Below are 18,838 nucleotides of genomic sequence, written 5' to 3' on the forward strand. Positions count from 1 at the left end.
TCGCGGGCGCCGCCCCCCCGCCCCCCCGCTCCCCGCACCGGTGCGGCGATGGCGCCTGCGCAGCACCGCAGTGCGGCTGGGGGCGGGGGGGCGGCGCCACCGACCGTCCGTGCGGGCCGCGGGGCGGGAGCGCGCCTGCGCGGGGAGGATGCGGCCGGGCACGGCCCCCGCCGCGGCGCTGACGGACGTGGTGAGCCCGCCCCTCCCCCGGGGACCCCGCGGCGGGCTGGGGGGCGGGGGGCTCGTCCTCAGCGCGGAGGGCGCTTTCGGGCGGGCCGGGGGCTGGCGCTAGAGGCTGCCCCGGCCGCTCCCTCCCGCTCGCAGGGCCGCGGGCCCGTCCTGTGGCGAGCGGGGCGGGCTGGGGGCCGCCGGCCCGCTCCTGGTGGGCGCTGCGCGGCGGCGGCTGGGCCCTCGGCCCCCGGGGCGCACCTGGGGGCGGGTGGCGGGGCCCGGGCTGTGGCAGGCGGGGCAGGGGCGCCTCCCGCGGAGCCCCCGCAGCCGCCCCCGCCGCCCCGCGGGAGCGCGGCCTGCCCGGCCTGTGGCGGGGGGGCGGCATCGTCCGCGACGGGCCGCTATCAGACGGCCAAATCCGCTCTTACTCCCCTTGCAGAGCTCTGCTGCTCACTCATGAACGTGTGATAATTAAAATAAAAAATAGTTAAAAAAAAAATCTTTCACATCAACCGAGGCAAACTGTTTTTCACATGCTGGCGGTTGTGGATCCCACGCTCCAAGACCTTTGTAACGTAGAAACTGTTACCTGAAATACTTCAGGATTATGCTTCAGGAGCCAGGATGTTAGATGTTGCAATCTTGCCTTTTTGCTTTCTTGGAGTAAACTTTATTACTCCAGAATCCCGGAAACCTGAAAATCCTTTGCCCAAAGCTGAAAGCGTAGATACTTATATTTTCATCAGGCATACATACCTTTTTATCTATTTCTGCTTAGAACACTTCTAATGGAAAGGAAATTAGCCCTATGTTTCGATGTTTCTGTTTCACGAATAATGGTAGCGTTGCACCTGGAATTTTCCCATACTTTGTAAGCAAACAGTTATGCGGTAAGTCTTTCCAAAGGGTCTTAGTGTAATTTTTCTTACAGGTGTTTGGTGATGTTATTTTTTTAGACCAGTTAATGCTGTAAAGCATTTCTTTTCATGGACTGTTAGACTGAGCAGTACCCACGCATTTTCTGGGCCATTGTCACCTTTTGTTCCTCATTGTACAGGCATGGCGGTGGTGGTGGTGGTGGTGTGTTGAACTTGCCCAGGAACTGCTCTGGCTGAAAAAGTCTTCTCTCAATAAAAGGGTGGTTTTCCATCTGGATGAGTTATTTGATGAAGTTTGTGTTAAAAGGTCTGCAAGGAGCAATTGTGGGGACGCAGAGCAGGGACTTTGGAAGGGGAAGGAAACAGCTGGGTGGTTTCTGTGCTGGCATAAGCAGCTTTTCTGTCAAATGTGAAACTCAGCGTGGGTTTTAGAGGTGGTGTGTATGTCCATTTTAATTTTTTTTTCCCCTGAAGCTGTGATTTCCTAACCAAGGCAAGTGCACACTTATAGATGTGCTTAACTACCTTTCTGCTGTAAAGCTCAGAGCAGTCCTTGGTTTACTTGATGTGGAAGAAGACCCATAAAATGGGAAAAATGACATTTGGAATTGAAACAGTAAAAACATTGACAGTTTACTCAAACTATTTCTAAATGGTGAAAGTGTAGAATTGAGACTTACTTTTTTAGTTAGGAAATGTGTGAAGGACTGTATTTGTAGCAGTACTGATGTAATTTAGGTACTGGCAACTATGTGCTGCTGTGCTGCTCACCAGTTTATTCTCTGGCCTTTTCTATCCTGAGCAGCTGCAGTAATTACCAGTGTGCTTGCATGCCGTTGTATAATAACAGTTAATTGCAACTTCAGAAAACGCATGTTCAAATAACTATTAATTTTCATTGCTTCTTTTTTCTCCTTAGGTAATTCTAGAAGCTATGGACATACTCTTTAGAATAAGAGGAGGCTTGGATCTTGCATTTCAGCTAGCAACTATTGATGGTGTGTCTGTAAGACTATAATACAGATTTCTTAACATTTGTATAAATAAACTTTTATTAATTAACTAACTAGTTATGATGTTTATCTTCGTGACATTTCACCAAATGTGAAGTGCTCCCTCCCAAACCCATAAAGATTAAGTACAAAAAATGTTTTTCTTTTTCTCCATTCATTTTGTGACAGTCATCTTCCATTGCATGGTTTTTTACTTTAATTTGAAGTAAAGTTTAAATTGCCATTTTTTTGGTCATTTCATTTATGTATTTTTGCTACTTATGGATCTGGTATTGGGATCACTTTTAAGTTTGAATCCAAAGTTGACCCTGAAATTCTAAACTAACAGAATAACTTAACGACAATGAATTTGGTTATAACAGGATGATATTAATAGTGCAGTTTTGAGCTTGTGTTCCAGTCTTTCTAGAGAAATAGAGAAGATGAACAAGCTAACTAGCTACTGAATTTAGGTGGGATTGGCTACTGCAATTCCGTGTGATAACAAGGAACTAGACCACGTGGCATTAAGAGGCTCCTCTAGTTCCACGTTTTTACAGTAATGTCACATTCATTTGGGAAAGGCTGCTCAAGGCTATTAGTGGCCATTGAGCTATCATAGGGTGGAGTGTGGTAGGAGAGTGTCTTCAGCTCGGTTGTAGCTCATTCTGCATCTTAAAAGGTCGTTTCTTTACTGGAAACTCTGAAGTCAGTGCCAGTGAACCTTGAAAAGGAACTTGGACTCATTTCAGTTCACAATATGGAACAGAAGTAGTGAGTAGGTTAGCCTAACGCATAGCAACTTTTTTGTGAATTGCATCCTCAGAGAAAGGCTGTTTTGACTTTGTTTACAATGTAGTGAATTTTAAGCACAGTGAAGCAGAGTGATATTCGGATTGTCCAAGTCCATGGTATTCACACCTGTTAGTGTGTAAATACAGCAGAGCGTTCCTTTGGAGGGCAGTGAGTTTTATCTTTTGGAGGAGTTCTGTTGGATTTTTCTATTACTGTAGTTTTTACAGACTTCTAGTGCAAAACTCAACTAATAGTGTCCAAATCTAATTTAATGCATTAAAGAAGTAGAATTCAGCATAGACTTTGATAGCTTGTCAGGCTTTGTATAATGTGTTGCATTCTAAGTAATGGTTTTTAATCTCCCCTGTGAGGCAAGCAATGCTGGTAATGTGCAAAAGTTGCTCTTTTGTATCCAGTGTTGATTCAGGTTGTAATGAGCGGGTGAAACTTAAAAAGTAGAGTCAAGCTCTGAAAGACAGCTGTCTGTACAGTTAATAAGGATTCAGGCTGACCAGGGTGTGGCTTACAGTTACAGATTAATGTTGGCCAGAATTTGGTCTGCAGCTGGAGTGTAGGCCCTGCTTTTCCAAAAATTTAGTATGTTTTTGGTTTGTATTTCTGAATAATTACTTGAAGTCAGAAACATGTGACTCAGGTTGAATCTTCCCAGGATTTACTCAAAAGACTAAATATAACCATATAGAGAAGTTTGTCTGTACACAGAAGTTTGTAGCTGTAGGCTTGGTCAAGAGTTACTGGTGTGAGAATCGACTACAGTATAGGTTATTCTTCTGTCATTTATTTGTTCAGCTCTTCATATTTGGCAGCATCTGAGAGAAACGGTACGCTTTTGTTCAGGCAGGTGTCTGTGTGAATGTCTGAGACAGACCTGCTAAGTGCAATCCTGTCTCAGTTTTTGTTTACATAGCCATTTTTGTGATCATAACAGCACTTAAGGTTCTTTTCGAAAACAAAACACATCCAAAATTTTAAAAATACACGCCCAGCATCTGTAATGAAAGTGAGGAGATTTTCTAGGCTAATTGTATCCTTATTGTGTTTCAGAGGCATCAACAAAAAAGGCATTAGGATATGTTTTCAGTGATCTTGCAAACAAACTGTCCTCAGATGTTCTTGTATTAAGAATTTGCCACAGTTCGGTCTATGTGTGGCCTAACAGTGGTGTGAACACTGTTCCAGAGCTGACCGATGAGTCTGCTTGTAAGGAGATAAGACAATTTATACAGTAAGTATGTTTTTAAATTATTTTTTAAATAGATTAATTTCATATTATAGAAATTTCTCTTTCTGTTGATACTTCAGATTTGATCAAGATGAGGAGACCAAACGAAAGCTTGGCAAAAGAAAGGATAAAAAGTTACAAGATACGGTATGTGTCTCATTACACTAATAAATTACAGCAGACAACCCGTCATTTAAACATTTTTAGCACGAACGCAGAGATCCACTTACAGTAGATCAGCACGTAGAAGATTGTCTTTAACATTACTAGCTCTTTTTTAACCCAGGTATTTCACTACTGAGTTTGATACCAAATATCTAGTCTTAATTTTGCCTTCTTGGTGCTTGTGTTTGTTGGAGATGTACTATTGGTGTCTTCATTCTCTGCAGCAGCAGATAGTCAATGTAGACCTGATGCTGGAAATGACATCTCCGCTAGCTCCTTTGGCTCCAGTCATTGAAAGGGAAAATAAGGAGCACCACTACATAAATATGAAGTTACCAGTTGATGTGGTTGTGTCTGTTTCTCCAGAAGAAACATGGGGAAAGTAAGTGCTACCCTGAACTTCTAATTTTTCAGCTTCATTTCTGCTTTTTCTTGAAATAATGAAGTAAAGCGATATCATTGATCAGTTTAATGAAGTAGCATATGCTGTTTTTATAATGGAACATAGCTGTGTTAATTTCTAAATTAATTAACTGTGTTAATTTAATAATAATAATTAAAAGCTCCTCTAGACAGCTGTTAGCTTGAATAATCTTGAGACACAACCCTTCTGCTATCTAGAAAAAATTCAGTTTATCAGTGCCTGATAGATTGGATAACTCATAACCATTGCTTAGTAAGGAATTGGGAAAGTCAGGAAGATGTTCTAAAAATTCTTGTAGTATGTGAGTGTGTGTAGAAGCAAGAGCTGGCATGTATTTGATGAGTATTTGTAATCCCAGCACTATGTTAGGGGCTCCAGCTGGGTAGGTGAAGGTGGAAAACTTTATAGAGTCTTCCTCTGTATTTTTTCCTCACATTTTTTCTATAGGAATTGGCTCTGAAGGATGCTAATGAGGTGGATAAAATGCAAAAAAAAAAAAAGCCCATATAGTCATACGTGTAACTTTTGTTTTGGCAAATGCTCATAATGGTTGTGTTCCTGATGGAAGTACTTGCAGTTTGGAGGGTTGAATCACTGGGGAGTAGTTTCTGTGTGCAGACATGCTTCGAGTAAAGCATGGTGAGGTTGTGTCTGTCTTTGTGGGAGTGGGAACATGGAGGTAGTAAGTTCCTCAGACCAGATGCAAATACACATGTACGGATTGTATAACTGTCAGAGCTAGGAGAAAAAATGATCCACTGTCGCTGTTCTATTTTAAAAGTATTCTCCCTTATACTTTGCAGCGTACAAAATCTTCTGGTGAAAGCAATTCACAGGCAATTAAATGACATGGAAAGGTGCATCATGAAATATGTGAAGGGAACATCAATTGTGGTACCAGAACAATTTCATTTCATGTTACCTGGAAAAAGTCAGCTCGTAACAATCTCATATCCTACAGGTATTTCAGATGATCAACTGGAAAGTTACAGAAAGGTAAAGCCAACAAATACTAGCAGAACCTGATTTAAATAATTTTTTTTTATTATTTAATTATTATTATTGTAACTGAAGCAGCGGTGAAGCTTTTCATTTAGCCAATGTAGAATAAATACTAACAGATACTGCTATATTTTTGGTTAATTTTTATTATAACTGAAGCTGTATACTGAACATGGAAGCCTGATTTATCAGAAGTTATTTTATAAAATGTGCCAGATATCATTTTTCTAAGGGAACAGTAGTAACCTTAAAACTATATAGGATTTGGTTTAGATAGGTTTTATCTAAATTATACTTCTGGTACTGTATTATTTGAATTTCTCCACTTCCATGGCAGAATATAAAATTGCTTGTAGTGTGATGTTATTTTCAGGCTTTAACAGATGTCCAGAAAGGTTTAGAGTTGGGTTTTTTTATTTGATTTGGTTTCTTTCTTGGGGTTGGTGTTACTGGGGTTTTTGTTTGTTTGTTTTGGGGACCTGCTTTTTGTGGCTGGCAGCTGACCAGCCTTAAGCTGGCTTTTGTTTGGTTGGGTTTTGCCCTCTGTGTTGGCACATCTAGAAAAAAGAATACGGATGGGGCAGAAGAATGTTCTGATGTGGTGCTCCTTTTGGACAGAGACATGTACCTGGCCGATGCCGGTTCAGGTCACGCAGTTACACACACTGAGAGTGGGGAAAGTCTCCTGCCGCCTTAGAGGTGTAGAAGCCGCGGGGACTTTTCATTTTCTTCTTCCATGTGAAGCATTACTGGGTGTATACAACCTGATCTGTTCCTTGCATTTGCAGAGGCCTCGGGCATCGGTGGCACGTTACGTCTTTCCTGCTCTCTGTCTGCTGTTGAGTTTTACCCACTGACTGCGAAGTGTCCCTGTAGCTAATTAATTGGGTTCAGTGTTGGGTCATCGGCGTAAAACGTATTTTATCCTAGATGATCTCATCATTCTTTTCACTTCTAAGCTCTGTGAAATTAGACAATATCTCTTCAAATGTGGCCGCTGTGTTGTAAACAGCGCTGAGGAGATTTAAAAATAGACTGAATCTGCTCAAAGTGTAAGCTCGGTATCTTTACTTTGCCTCAGTATGTTGCATTTGTATGTCTTATTAGTTAAGATTATAATTCAGAGTGTGTGTCTATACTACTTCATAGATAAAACTGTAATCCTTTTCTATTATGGTGTATTTTCTCATACTCGCACAAGATGCTTGTCACTCATGGCGTCTTCAGCGGGGCTCCCGCAGCAGGTGTTCTGCAACAGGACTGTATCAAATAGTGGGCCCTTTAGGTAGGAGGTAAGCCTGCACAAGCTTCCTGTGAGAGGTGAGATCTAGTAGTAAATGAACATGCTGGATGTTTAATAAAGCAGATTGTAATGTATCAATTCGCTAAACCGTGCTGTTAAAATTGTTTGTATTCATTGTTACTTACAATGTGATGTTTCTTTTAATCCAGAATTTGAGTCGCGCTCTTTATTTTTATTTGAACTTGCCTGTAGGAATTGCATGAGTTATTCAATCTGCCTTGTGACAGACCGTATTTCAAGAGAGCAAATGCTTATCATTTTCCAGATGAACCATATAAAGATGGATATCTCAGAAATCCACATTTACATCTAAATTCACCTGGTACACAGGCTGGTATGGTAAGTTTAAATTGAAACATTTGTGAAAAAGTACTCTTTATTTTACTTGAGATTTGTTATTAAAAGAAGTCATTTAGTAGTCAATATGGTATAGATGAGAAAGTGAAGCAACTGACTTGGCCTTTTTAGCATATGAGCTTTCTCTGCACAAAATGATATTGCTTTGGCTATATGGCTGTATTTGTCCCAAAGAGATTCTATTTTCTTGGAAAAGGATGTGCATGTATTTTTAGCATGTGTTTTAGAAGTTTCTCAGAACCAGGACGAGAAACTAAAACTGTGAATGGAGGTGTTTAGGAGACAAAACCAGGAGGAGTAATTGTATGTGAATAACAAACCTTCAGTTCTTCCAGCGACTTGTAATCCCCAACGGAAAGCTTTTACAGTCCAAGTGACGAGTCGTATGACTTGGCTGAAAATTGATGCAAGCGTGATCAGATACATTTGTATTATCCCTTTCTGTGCAGGTTTATTTAGTACATGGTGTATATAGTTATCACCACTATATGCAGGATCGGATTGATGACAGTGGCTGGGGCTGTGCCTATCGGTCTTTGCAGACAATCTGTTCTTGGTTCAAGCAGCAAGGTTATGTTGATACACCTATACCAACACACAAGGAAATTCAACAGGTACAGAACGTTTAAGCAGATTAACTGTTTTGTGTATATTTGTCCAGAAAAGTTTGCACAGCATATTTTTAAAATATCAAATTCATATATTGTAGACTTCAGATTTATGTGATATTTTTATCTCTTAAATTGAACTACAGTAGTTCTGAATTATTATTTTTAACAAGTTTTGTTATAGGAGATCTGTCTCCAAATGTTTATCAGCATTGGGTGACATGATCTGTATGAATAAGACTTATTAAAATAGTCTTCTAAATATTTCCTTGGATTAATGTTTTATTAGAAGCTGAGATTATGACATGTTCACTGCTCTTGCCAAATGAAAGAAAACAACCCAATGAATGTATCGTACTAAAATAATTTTTAAAACTTACTTTTGTATTTGGTGACAGCTGGATTAGTTTCCCAGATGCTATGCATTGATTTACTGCTACCTTTTGCAACTTTGCCTCTGAGAGTAGTGGGCTTGTCCTGGTTTTTAACTTGTCCTTCACTTCTTTTTCTATTGTGAAATACCCAAATTCTATACCTGAATATGTTCATTTTTTAGCAGCACTGAAGAAGAACTGTAGACTTGGGTAGCTAATATTGATTGTATGCCTAGGAAGAAATACTGCAATTGGCTTCAGTTTTCTAAAAATAGTACGTTGTGTTATTTACTGAACATTTTTAGCAAAGTCTGGTTTGGGTCATAATACAGCTTTCATCGTACCTAACAGGGGTGTGAGCACTAAAGTTTAAGCTGTGTTTGCTGAACATTTCTCAGTCCACACCTAAAGCTAAAAGCAACTGAAGTCCATGCACTCCTGTAGTATTTTCAGACACCTAGAAGAGGGCAGCAGCCTTCAGGAGACTTTGTGGGCTTTGTATCCTGAGCGGAAAAGGCCCTTCTCGAGTGCTGCATGTAACATACAAGGCTCAGAATGGAGAAGAGTTTAAAATAAATCACAACCCTCAGTGTATTTCAGTTGGCCTCTTCCTCAGAGCACTGTTTTATGGATCCTTTTCTGAGATGCTCTGCGTGGGAATCCAGGTACTTCAGTCTGTGAAGTGGCTTCTGCAGGACAAACGATGCACTCCATGATTAGACAGCCCAGCGCTCACCATCCCAGCCTGGAGTCTGCCTGTGGACCCGGGGTTATATTCTGTGCTTGCAGGCACTGTTCTATATTAGCATTCAAGTAACATTTCCAAAACAGAACTGCAATGAATGAATTCAGCATCGTTTTGTCTGCTTTTGACTGGCTAGGATCAAAATACGTTCCCGTATATATAAACCAACTTTGTTCACAAAAAGTGGTGGAATTGCCTACTATATGTTGTTGATGTTTGTTTTTATTCTTTCTGATGATGTTGCAAAGGCACTGGTTGATGCTGGAGACAAGCCTGCAGCATTTGTTGGGTCACGGCAATGGATTGGTTCAATTGAGGTACAGCTTGTTTTGAATCAGCTTTTTGGAATAACATCAAAAATACTATTTGTCAGGTAAGAATCAATATCTGTTCAATAGCTCAGTAATTATTAAAAAGACTGAATGCTTTAAAATGCAAATTATCGTTACAATACATGGGAGAATAGGGAGAATAAAAGAGATAATACATCTTTTAAGGGTTCCTTGTTCATAAACCCTGTATTCCTGCCTTTGGTTGTGCTGAGTGCTTACAGATGAAGGTGTTGCTAAATTTCTTGGGGGGGGGTTGGGGTTCCAGTTTGCAGTTGCTATAAATTGCTTAACGATATTTAAACTCATGTGGAATTCAACCTATTCCTTTGCATCACAAACAATCTTTGAAGCAGGCACGTGCTCTGGCAGTCATAGTGAACTGAATGCACACTGACAGTAAATTATTACTTTGTCCAGGGAGCTAACCCATGAGAGTGCAGGATTGAGGCAAATTGTTGAGCAGCCTGGAAATAGCGTTCTCTTTTTCTGGGTTTGTGTGACAGATAAAACAAGGGATTTGTTTCCATTCTGACAATCTGATGCACTCATACACAATAAAGAACCCTAGAAATATATTTGGGAGAAAAAGAATAATGTTCAGCACTTGTCAGAAGTAAAACGACTGGATTTTTATCATTTAAGCAGCACTAAGCAGGCTAACAAATCCCTGAATGTTTTGTGATAAATATGGTTGTGACATAAAGAATATATACTAGCTTAGTGTGTATGAAAATTCTAGTCAAACAAAATACTACTCATTAGTTATGTTTATTTAAAATAAATTCTACTGTAGATATTGTAAAAGAACATCTGAGTGTGGTGAATCTTAATGGTAGGAAAATAGTTCCGTTCTTCAGTATTCTGTAAAGCTTTATACAGCCAATTTTAATCTTTTTTTGTTCCAGAGCTTGTATTTGCAGATGATCCACGTATTATTTATAGCAGCTGTGACAGGCCCTGCCAGTACAAAGATTTTTATTCCTGCACATAAGAATATAGAATAGATTCCTTTCTGAAGTGGGTAGAATTGCTCATGGTGCTGCTACAAGGAAGCAGCAGTGTTTTTCAGGATTAGGAAAAGCCAGCATCACTACCATGCTGAGAAGAAATGTCATGCATCTTTTTCGGCTGGTCACTGGCAGTGGATAGCATTTTTTTCTTGGGCTTATTTCCAGCTAGCACCTCTAACTCTTCATGGAAATAAGACTTCACAGCTGCACCAGCAACACTAGTACTGAATCTGTTACTGTAAATGCACCATTTCCCAGAGTTCTGGTTTTGTACTGTCCGCATTTAATCTCTCTCTCCAAGAACATGAGAAGCAGGCAAACGAGCTTTCTTTGGGCTTTCGAAAGGTTAACCACTACATGAAGAAACATAAAGACAAGATATTAAAGATATCTGTATTTATTTCCTTGCCTAGCTTCTGTCACCACTTTTGGGAGTACTGTCAGTCTTCTAAGGGGAGTACGCGTCTGTCAGCTCCAGATCCTGGAGTATGTGCACATATTGTGTGTGTGCCTTTCTCTTCCATGCGGGCTTCTTTTGTCTGTGGCTGGTCCCCGTAGTTGAAAACGAAAGCAAGGAGATCAGGACAAAGCTAAGTTCAGTGTTGCTTTGGACAGATGACTAATTTTATCTGAGATTTGATTTTATTTTTTTTAAAACCAGCTTGGGTATGAGTACTGCGATTGCTGGTGCAATTACAGCGGAAACCTATCTGAAGAGGTGTCATTACAAACACCTGTACTGACATCTTATTTTTGTTGTTTCTGATGAATTTCTGTTACTTCAGACTGCCTTGCTGACAGGTGTAGCCAGTCTGTTTTTCAGCCACTTGGAGGGACCTGTGGGGGTTTACCAGCTGCCCCTGCTGTAGGAGACAAGCAGCAGACACTACAGAAGCTGGGTGACTCAAAGCGCTCCAGTGGCAGCTAGGCTTACAACGGATGCGTTGGGCCAACCAGAATCTGTACATAGCATTAAAAACCTTTTTTCTGATTGTCCTGGAGCGTTTACACAGGAACACTCTAAGCCACTTTTTAATCAGTTACCTTTACGGTTAATGAGTATAATGGGTAGAGAATTAAGCCTAGGGAGGATGACAAATATATTGTTTTTCTTACCTAGCCAAGGTTCTGAACTAGCGTTGCAAGGAAGAGAGCTTGCTAATCATTTCAAGACTGAAGGAACTCCAGTTATGATCGGTAAGTGCTCAAGGATTGAAGAATGGTGATGAAAGTGCATGGCCTCCCTATGATGAATTTCATTTCAGTTAGAATTCATTGTTTGCTGTGCAAGAGTTAATCAAAACTCTAGATAAATTTAAAACTATGCTATTCCCAAGGGAGCCTAGAAAATGGTACAATTTAGTCTGGCTGGTATCTTTTCACTTGGTATTTCTCCCAAGCTCAATATTAAACCTGGTAAGAAAAATCTTCTCTAAATGGTGCTCTTAAAAACTGTTGTTAAAGTCAGAACGCGAGAGCTGACCTTTGCTCTCTAGAGGAGCAGAAGTTCATACAGTTCCCCAGAACTTCCCATCACAGAAGAGTAGTGTTTATCTGGCTTTGAAGAGAAGAGTATTAGCCAAATTGTTTCCAAGACAAGTTTTAATAATCTGAAATGTTGGTAACGTAAGAAATGCCGTTTGTAAGAATGCTGTAACCTTAACTGAACTATTTCAAAGACAGCTGTCATTTATAAAGTGAAGAATATTGAAATACCATTTTCAGCTTTAATAAAATTTTAGCAGTTTTCACAATCCGTATTTGGCACTCCATAAAGACAGTGTTAATCTCTCAAATTAAGGTGCTAGAAGTCCAGATTTTGGTATGAAATATTCTTGTCCTTTCAGCAGCTTTTTTGTCCAAATGTCAATAATTTAGAATCCTATTATTGAAAAATCTTTGTAACTTATCCTTCCCTGTAATGCTGTCTTGCAGAGTTGTTTATTTTGTTATTGGAAGGGTGCAGGTTGGCTTTTTTGGTGGGTTTTGAGGATTTTTTTTTTTTTTGCTTCTGTTCTTTTGGGGGTTTTTGCAATTCCTATCTGTTGTGTGAAGTCATTACTGTGGTATCCCAAGGACGTAAACTCCTCATGCTATCTGAAAGAAACATGCAAGAGTCAACCTGTGGCCAGCTGACCAAAATACCCCTTTTCCCTGTTTGCAGGCTAGAGAGAGGGGAGTCGGAAATTACTGTTCTGCCCCTAACAGCCATTGATGGAGCTTAGTAGAGAACAGCAGATAACCCTTACGCAGGAATTCTGATTTCTCTTCTTAGTCTTTTTACAACCAGGAAGTTTTCCAGATCGCTTTTCTGCAGTTAAGTTTCTTTAAAGAAAAAGTGAGCAAAACAGATGTTTGAAATATTAGTGCCTTCATCTGGTGGAAGTGTTAAGGACTCAAACCGCCTTGACGACACGGAAGAAATTTGGAAAGCAAATTCTGTAGCTGTAGTAAATAAAGTAAAATAAGTCATCCTCCCTAGCTCTGGTAAAGATAATGTATGTAGAACAGCTTCAGAATCATTTTGCTATCCAGGCTCATCTGTTAATAGAAAGTGTTGATGTACATTTTTTTTAGGCTTGCGCATTTAGCCGATCTCCGTGAAAAATTCTTAGAAATTTGTGTTCCTCCTGTTTTAGGTGGAGGTGTTTTGGCTCACACAATATTAGGAGTGGCTTGGAATGAGGTTACAGGGCGCATAAAGTATTTGGTTCTAGACCCACATTACACTGGAGGAGAAGATCTGCACGTTATTTTGGAAAAGGTGAGACTTGATGCACATATGTATACACACATCCACACATGTATGTATATATACATATATTTTGCCATTAAACAAATAATGTACAGCCAAATACGAATTGGCTGTTCTATGGGTCCTCTGTTCCTTGTGGAGGAAGTGCTGATCCAAGTTAACCTGCATATATGCTACTTATTGTTAGTTTCTGAAACTTGGTGTCTTTGGAGAAGACATATTGAGTCAGCAACTACAAAAAGTTACTATAGCACAAAGAAATGTTCTTTCTCTAAATTAAACCATCTCCCCTTTTACCTGGTAATACATACAGTAAACGTGTTTGGTATTTTGAATGCAACAGAAAAATCTGTTCAGCCTGTAAAATGCTGTTACTGAAGCAGAGAAGATAACCATTTATTTAAAATTTTTAAAAATGCAGAAAAAGAAATCCAACACTAGGCATTCTCCTACTAGGCCTTGAACTAAATTTAAAGGGCAGATACTGAGCTTTTTTGAAAATCTGGGAAAACTCTGAAGAGCTAAAGGGTATGTAATGTTATTTCCATATTTAAAGCCACTAAAAGGGATGACACAGCACGACACAAAACGGCAAACGTGGTGTCAAAACTGAAAATGGCTAAATAATCCTGTAGCTGCTTAGTAATCATTTTTTTTTTTTTCTGTTCTTCATACTAAGTTGCAAATAGCAAGTTTTATTGTATCTCTGACACCCTTGGGTTAGGCCCAGCTGAAAAAGCTGTTGAAACGTCTTGCTAGCCCTATGATGATCAAAGGGTGAAACGAATACAGAAAGAAACCATTTCCAAAGAACACCTGGAACCAAAGGCTGTTACAGCTACAAGGTGTTCAGGAATGGTCCAGGAGGATAAAACACATGCAGAACCCCCCTTCCTCATCAGAAGTAGTGGGGGAGGAGAGGAACTGAGGTTGACTGGAAGTTTGTAGCTCTTTTCTTCAAAAACCCCTTGTACAATTATGTGGTACTCCGCAAACTTAGGAGCGATGTTACACTGTTTTTCTGCTAAACACGATAAACAGCGGCGCTTGTATCTTCTGATAGTAAGAGCTCTGTTTGGCTCCGAAAGATCAACAAGAGAAATGGAAACTATGAGAATGACAGAGTTTCAGAATAATATTAGTCTTTCTGTAGCAGCTGAAGGAAGTGGGGGAGAGGGAGAAAAAGATGCTGTTTTTTAGGAACTGCGCTGGGGTGGGGAGGGAGGAAGCGGGAGAGAGAGAGACTATTTTTCAATAATGTGTTTCCAGGTATTTAGAGAACTTCCTGAAAACTGTGTGTCATTGCGTTCTATAGCTATTTGAAAGTAATTCTTACAGCTTAGATTAAAATTATTAAAATAAAATAGATCCAATAGTAGCAGATAGTGTTTAAATCTAAGAATTCTGGTTTTCCTGTCTTGCTTGTTCTTGGACAGGGCTGGTGTGGCTGGAAGGGCTCGGAGTTTTGGAACAAGGATGCCTATTATAATCTGTGCCTACCTCAACGACCAAAAACCATTTAAATTCCACTCTTATGCTGGAACATACTAAGCCAAGCCACAATAGTAGCTAAACTAGATAAAACTGTCTTGTTATTTATCAAAATAATGCTTTAAGTCAGTCATAGAAATCTTGCTTGAGTAATTTAAATTAAGAAATATTTTTTTTTTTTAATGAAACCTCTAAAAAATAAGAGTTATCTGCTGTGAACTGTATTTCTAAGTTACCTAATAAATGTATTTGTAATTCTTCTTTTGCTTAGGACAATTTTATGTTTATATAGCATTTTTTGTTATGCCAAAAACTTTACAGATTAAATGCCCAATCCTTTTATTTTATGGAATTCTTTCTTGCTGAGAAGATGAACTGTCCTTTCCCTTCAAGTTCCATATAACCAGCTGTCTTGTGCACTATGAATCTGTTCAAAAGCACTGTTTGCTGCTGGAACTGTTGATAACAGTGTTTTAGAAGAGGAATGGGAGAAAAATGGCTATATGTACTGAATTTTATGAACTTTGTTCTTATATTTACACAAAAAAATGTGAGAGAATTATTATGTGCTCATTTATTTATAGCTGTATGAATACAACTATTCTAGAAAAAAAAACCAAACAACAACACAGTCTTCTGTAAGAAGTAAAAATAAACGAGCTTTCCTCCTCCTCAAAAGGAGACAGTGCACCAGCATGCACGCACATACAGCCTAGTCATGTTTCTTCAGACTTCAGATTCCCCTTGATTTCATTGTGGGGTTACAAGCTGTTTCTTTTGTCAGCTAGGAGACAAGATCTGTCATATGAACAAAGAATAAATCTGTAGCTACTCCATCAGTACACAGTAAAAGTACCAACCATTTCTTCCCTGCCACCCCCATTAGTGTTTTCCATAGCATGCCCCACGTACTATCCATTTTTTATAAGAACCATAAATACCTATGCAAGTTAATCCTTACTAGCTGGCTTCTAAAGCCAACTGCTACCTATCTAACACCAAATTTATGTACTTAAATGCTAAAAGCATTACAAAAGATTTCTGACTTGTAGTAAACTAACAGTATTACCCACCACCTGATCTTCTCCGCTTCCTGCTTATGGACCTGCTGGTTTGATTTTCTTGTTTCTGCGCAGCTGGATTCTCTCTCGGCAAGCCATGTCTGTCACCGCGTGGGTAGCCAGACTGTCCTCTCTGTTTCATTGTCTGAGTGTGCTGAATTATTGTGAGGAACTTGGCACATTCCAGAAAGCCGTAAGCCAGTGCGAGGTCTGCTGCTGTTTGTCCGCTGTTGTTGCACAAACTGGAACACACAATTAACAATAACCATGCGATTAAATTGGACTGCGTTATGAGCAAGCACTGAGCAAGATTAATTATGTGGTGACTTTAGACAGAGGTGTAAAAATAAGTATGGAGTATCAGTACCAAGAAGGCTTGTCAAGGATTGCATGGGGCTCTACTCGTACAGAGGGCTGGTATTCAACGCAACAAGGAATAATTATTTTAAAACAGATTTGTCAACAGACTATGACTGGCTTAGTATATCAGAAAGGCAAGAGGAGGGTGAGCACAGCATTAGTCAGAACGGAAAACTAGCAAGGAGAATTTATGATCAGGAATATTCTCTTAGCAGTTACTGTAGAGGTCTTTGATGTGGAACTAAGCAGCAGCATACAGTCTGTGCTGCTTTGGTGTTTATGTCTCTGGCAGTTTTTAATACTGCTCTTATGACTATAGTTGTGCCACATTTACAGTCTTGGCATGCACACTGAACAAGAAAAAGTACATGTAAAATGTGCGTATCCTTTGATACTGAAATGACTAAATGTAGTTCAACTTACTCAATTTTGGCATCGCCAGCAACAAGGAGAGCAAGACATTCCAAACTCCCAGCTTTTGCTGCTTTGTGAATCGGGGCTTCTCCAAAGCAATCCTAAAAACACAATTTATACATAACCATCACCTGAAGGAAGGGGAAAAGGATGAAGCTATCTTGTTCTCCAACATGACTGTTCACAGGGCGTTAGTCTGTAGAAGTGTTACTCTGTATACCACTCTGCCGTGAGTTGAGAGAGAGACCAAAGGAATATAGCTAGTAAAGAGTACTCAGGAACTGCCGTTAAATATTTAGTGTATTCATCACAGCAAAGTAGGAATACTGTTGCGTGCAATACTCGTTCAACTTTTACCTTCTAAAAGATTATTTACACAGAATCCACTCTATGCTGATTACTGGCGTCTTTCAGCATCATTCAGGGATTGCCGTGACCAACAGCTTGCTGCTACTGGCTCAGAAGTATAAACAAATTAAACTTCACAGCTAGAGGAAGAATCCTTATGGGGTGAAAATTTCAGAGGAAAAACGAGTACTCATTTGTGTAAAAGAATTTAGTTATTTTGACATCTGTACAGCACAGTAAGAGTGAAAATTGCATTATACATAGTAAATGAAATCATTAACATGGCACACAGAGGATTTCTGGTTCATCCCTGAATAAAGTTACTCTAAAATAAGCAACCCCAGGTACTTCATGCACCGCAACTGTGCGTATAAACCCTCTCTTAGATAAAAAAATACGTAAAGAATATAAATTGGATTTACTGACATGCCAGACCGGAAGGGGAGAAGAAAAACTTCTGTATTTTTTTACCTGTTGATTCAAATTCGCTCCTGTCTGCAGCTGCCAAAGTAGGAAGAAAGCTTCACCACCACAAGCAGCCAAGTGAGCTGGAGACTGACCAAAGGCATCTGCAGGTGCGTTCACACCGGTTCCTGCCTCGAACAGATTGCTGAAGCTACCAGACTAAACCAAATAAGATAGAAATAAATAAATAAATAAATAAAGCACACCGTTATCGCCAGCCTAAGCCACGGCAAGCCTAAGAACACCGAACCGTAGCAGAAAACATCCCCCCATCGGACCTCTACGTTCCTTGAGAGTGCCCGTTTTCCAAAAGCAATGCAATGACTGGTTTGGCTTTTAAATCTCATAACCAGAAATACCGACCGGCACCCGGCAGTGCGCAGCCTGCCCAGGAGCAACCCCGGGCAAACCGCGCCCCGCACGGTTCCGCAAGAGACCGACCCCCCCCCGGCTCACCTCCGAGGCGCAGCCCAGCGCCAGCATCGCCCCTCCGCGCCGGGGTGGCCGAGCCGCGGGGCCGCTCTGCCCTCCGCCGTGCCCCGCGGGTGCAGCGCAGCGGAGCGGCCGGCCCAGCGCCCGCCCACCGCGGCCGGCACCGGCACGTCCACCGGCGGGCGGGGGGAGCCGCCCGGCACCAGCGCCCGGCCCAGTGCGCGGCCGCATTGGCCTCCCGCGGGGGAGCGGCGCCGGGAGCGGGGCCGGGAGCGGAGCCGGGAGCGGGCGGGGCGGCCATGGCGAGCGGGGCGGCGCGGCACGTCCCGCACACACTCGCGGCCGCGCCGGGGGGCGGCCGCCCGGGGCCCCCTCCTGCCGCTGTCACCGCGGGGTCAGCGGTCCCGGTCCCCGGGTTGCTGCTGCCAGGCGCGACGCCCGCAACGTGCCTTAGCGCGGGTTCGGGAAGGCTGGATCTGGGCGGATTTGGACCTAGGAAAGGAAAAAATAGAGGATTAACTTGGAATTTTTCCCCCAAAAAAGCTTGAGTCAGCATAAAGCAAACCCTGCTTTCCTCCCGCCCCAGCGCTGCCACTGGGCTCAGGAGCCTGCACAGGTAGGACAACATCCAGCCCCGGCTTCCCACTGGGGCACACACCACAGCACGGGCATCACCAGTTTGAGTGGGACTAGCACTGGTGATGGTGCCGGTCGGGACAGCCACCTACTACATCTCTGTCCAAAACACACTGGCAAAACTTACACTTCATTGTCACTTCCTTGAGCACTACGTGTCCCAGGGACGCTCGGGCCACTATGGGCCACTGTCACAAAGAAGCTTTCCACCCATAGACCTTTCTGTGCTGGAGACCAGAACCAGCCACAACCGTACCCAAGAGTTACCATCAAAAGGAATTGCTTGGTATCTATTTTGAACATGGTGACAGCGACGTTTCATGGTGACACACCTGCTTTCCCCCCACAGAGCATCAGCACCAGGTGTTCGTGGGCATTGGGAAAGGCAGGGGTGGGAGAGCTGAACGCTCCATCACCATCTGCTTCGAGTTTTCAAAAACAACTGCGTGACTTCATTTTGCACGGACACAGTCTTCG

The 18,838-nt window shown here is 41.5% G+C and overlaps 2 protein-coding genes across 10 annotated transcripts; one reads left to right on the plus strand and one right to left on the minus strand.

Moving 5' to 3' along the window:
• Nucleotides 1-42: 42 nt before the first annotated feature.
• UFSP2 (UFM1 specific peptidase 2) lies at nt 43-14,905 on the plus strand. Of its 4 annotated transcripts, XM_056326080.1 has the most exons (13): nt 139-190; nt 950-1,061; nt 1,969-2,047; nt 3,902-4,082; nt 4,160-4,226; nt 4,469-4,626; nt 5,472-5,664; nt 7,166-7,312; nt 7,780-7,944; nt 9,306-9,430; nt 11,520-11,596; nt 13,039-13,163; nt 14,591-14,905. In XM_056326080.1, exons 3-13 carry the CDS (start codon nt 1,984-1,986, stop codon nt 14,675-14,677), a joined length of 1,389 nt encoding a protein of 462 aa, XP_056182055.1. In that variant the 5' UTR covers nt 139-190; nt 950-1,061; nt 1,969-1,983; the 3' UTR covers nt 14,678-14,905. The 4 variants fall into 4 exon arrangements, with proteins under 4 accessions (XP_056182049.1, XP_056182062.1, XP_056182043.1 ...); XM_056326074.1 differs by lacking the exon at nt 950-1,061 and having other exon boundaries at nt 43-190; nt 4,472-4,626; XM_056326068.1 differs by lacking the exon at nt 950-1,061 and having other exon boundaries at nt 44-190.
• ANKRD37 (ankyrin repeat domain 37) lies at nt 8,910-18,618 on the minus strand. Of its 6 annotated transcripts, XM_056326134.1 has the most exons (6): nt 18,489-18,618; nt 17,750-18,217; nt 17,300-17,452; nt 16,490-16,581; nt 15,719-15,948; nt 10,779-10,944 (listed from the first exon to the last, which is right to left on the minus strand). In XM_056326134.1, the coding sequence occupies exons 2-6, from the start codon at nt 17,954-17,956 to the stop codon at nt 10,868-10,870; spliced, it is 759 nt and encodes a 252-aa protein (XP_056182109.1). In that variant the 5' UTR covers nt 17,957-18,217; nt 18,489-18,618; the 3' UTR covers nt 10,779-10,867. The 6 variants fall into 6 exon arrangements, with proteins under 6 accessions (XP_056182116.1, XP_056182109.1, XP_056182125.1 ...); XM_056326141.1 differs by lacking the exons at nt 10,779-10,944; nt 18,489-18,618 and adding an exon at nt 8,910-9,001 and having other exon boundaries at nt 17,750-18,118; XM_056326150.1 differs by lacking the exons at nt 10,779-10,944; nt 18,489-18,618 and adding an exon at nt 11,516-11,643 and having other exon boundaries at nt 17,750-18,118.
• Between the last annotated feature and the right edge of the window lie 220 nt (nt 18,619-18,838).

The sequence above is a fragment of the Falco biarmicus genome, chromosome 1, assembly GCF_023638135.1.
Source record: "Falco biarmicus isolate bFalBia1 chromosome 1, bFalBia1.pri, whole genome shotgun sequence".
Lineage (NCBI taxonomy): Eukaryota > Metazoa > Chordata > Aves > Falconiformes > Falconidae > Falco > Falco biarmicus.

Coding starts and splice junctions, on each gene's coding strand:
- UFSP2 (XM_056326068.1), top strand. CDS start 149: ATGCGGCCGGGCACGGCCCCCGCCGCGGCGCTGACGGACGTG. Junction 4,083..4,159: donor GAGATAAGACAATTTATACA/GTAAGTATGTTT, acceptor TTGATACTTCAG/ATTTGATCAAGATGAGGAGA. Junction 13,164..14,590: donor TGCACGTTATTTTGGAAAAG/GTGAGACTTGAT, acceptor GTTCTTGGACAG/GGCTGGTGTGGCTGGAAGGG.
- ANKRD37 (XM_056326141.1), bottom strand. CDS start 17,956: ATGCGGCCGCGCACTGGGCCGGGCGCTGGTGCCGGGCGGCTCCCCCCG. Junction 16,582..17,299: donor GAGCGAATTTGAATCAACAG/GTAAAAAAATAC, acceptor TTGTGTTTTTAG/GATTGCTTTGGAGAAGCCCC. Junction 9,002..15,718: donor GAAGCGGAGAAGATCAGGTG/GTGGGTAATACT, acceptor TTTGTCCTGCAG/AAGCCACTTCACAGACTGAA.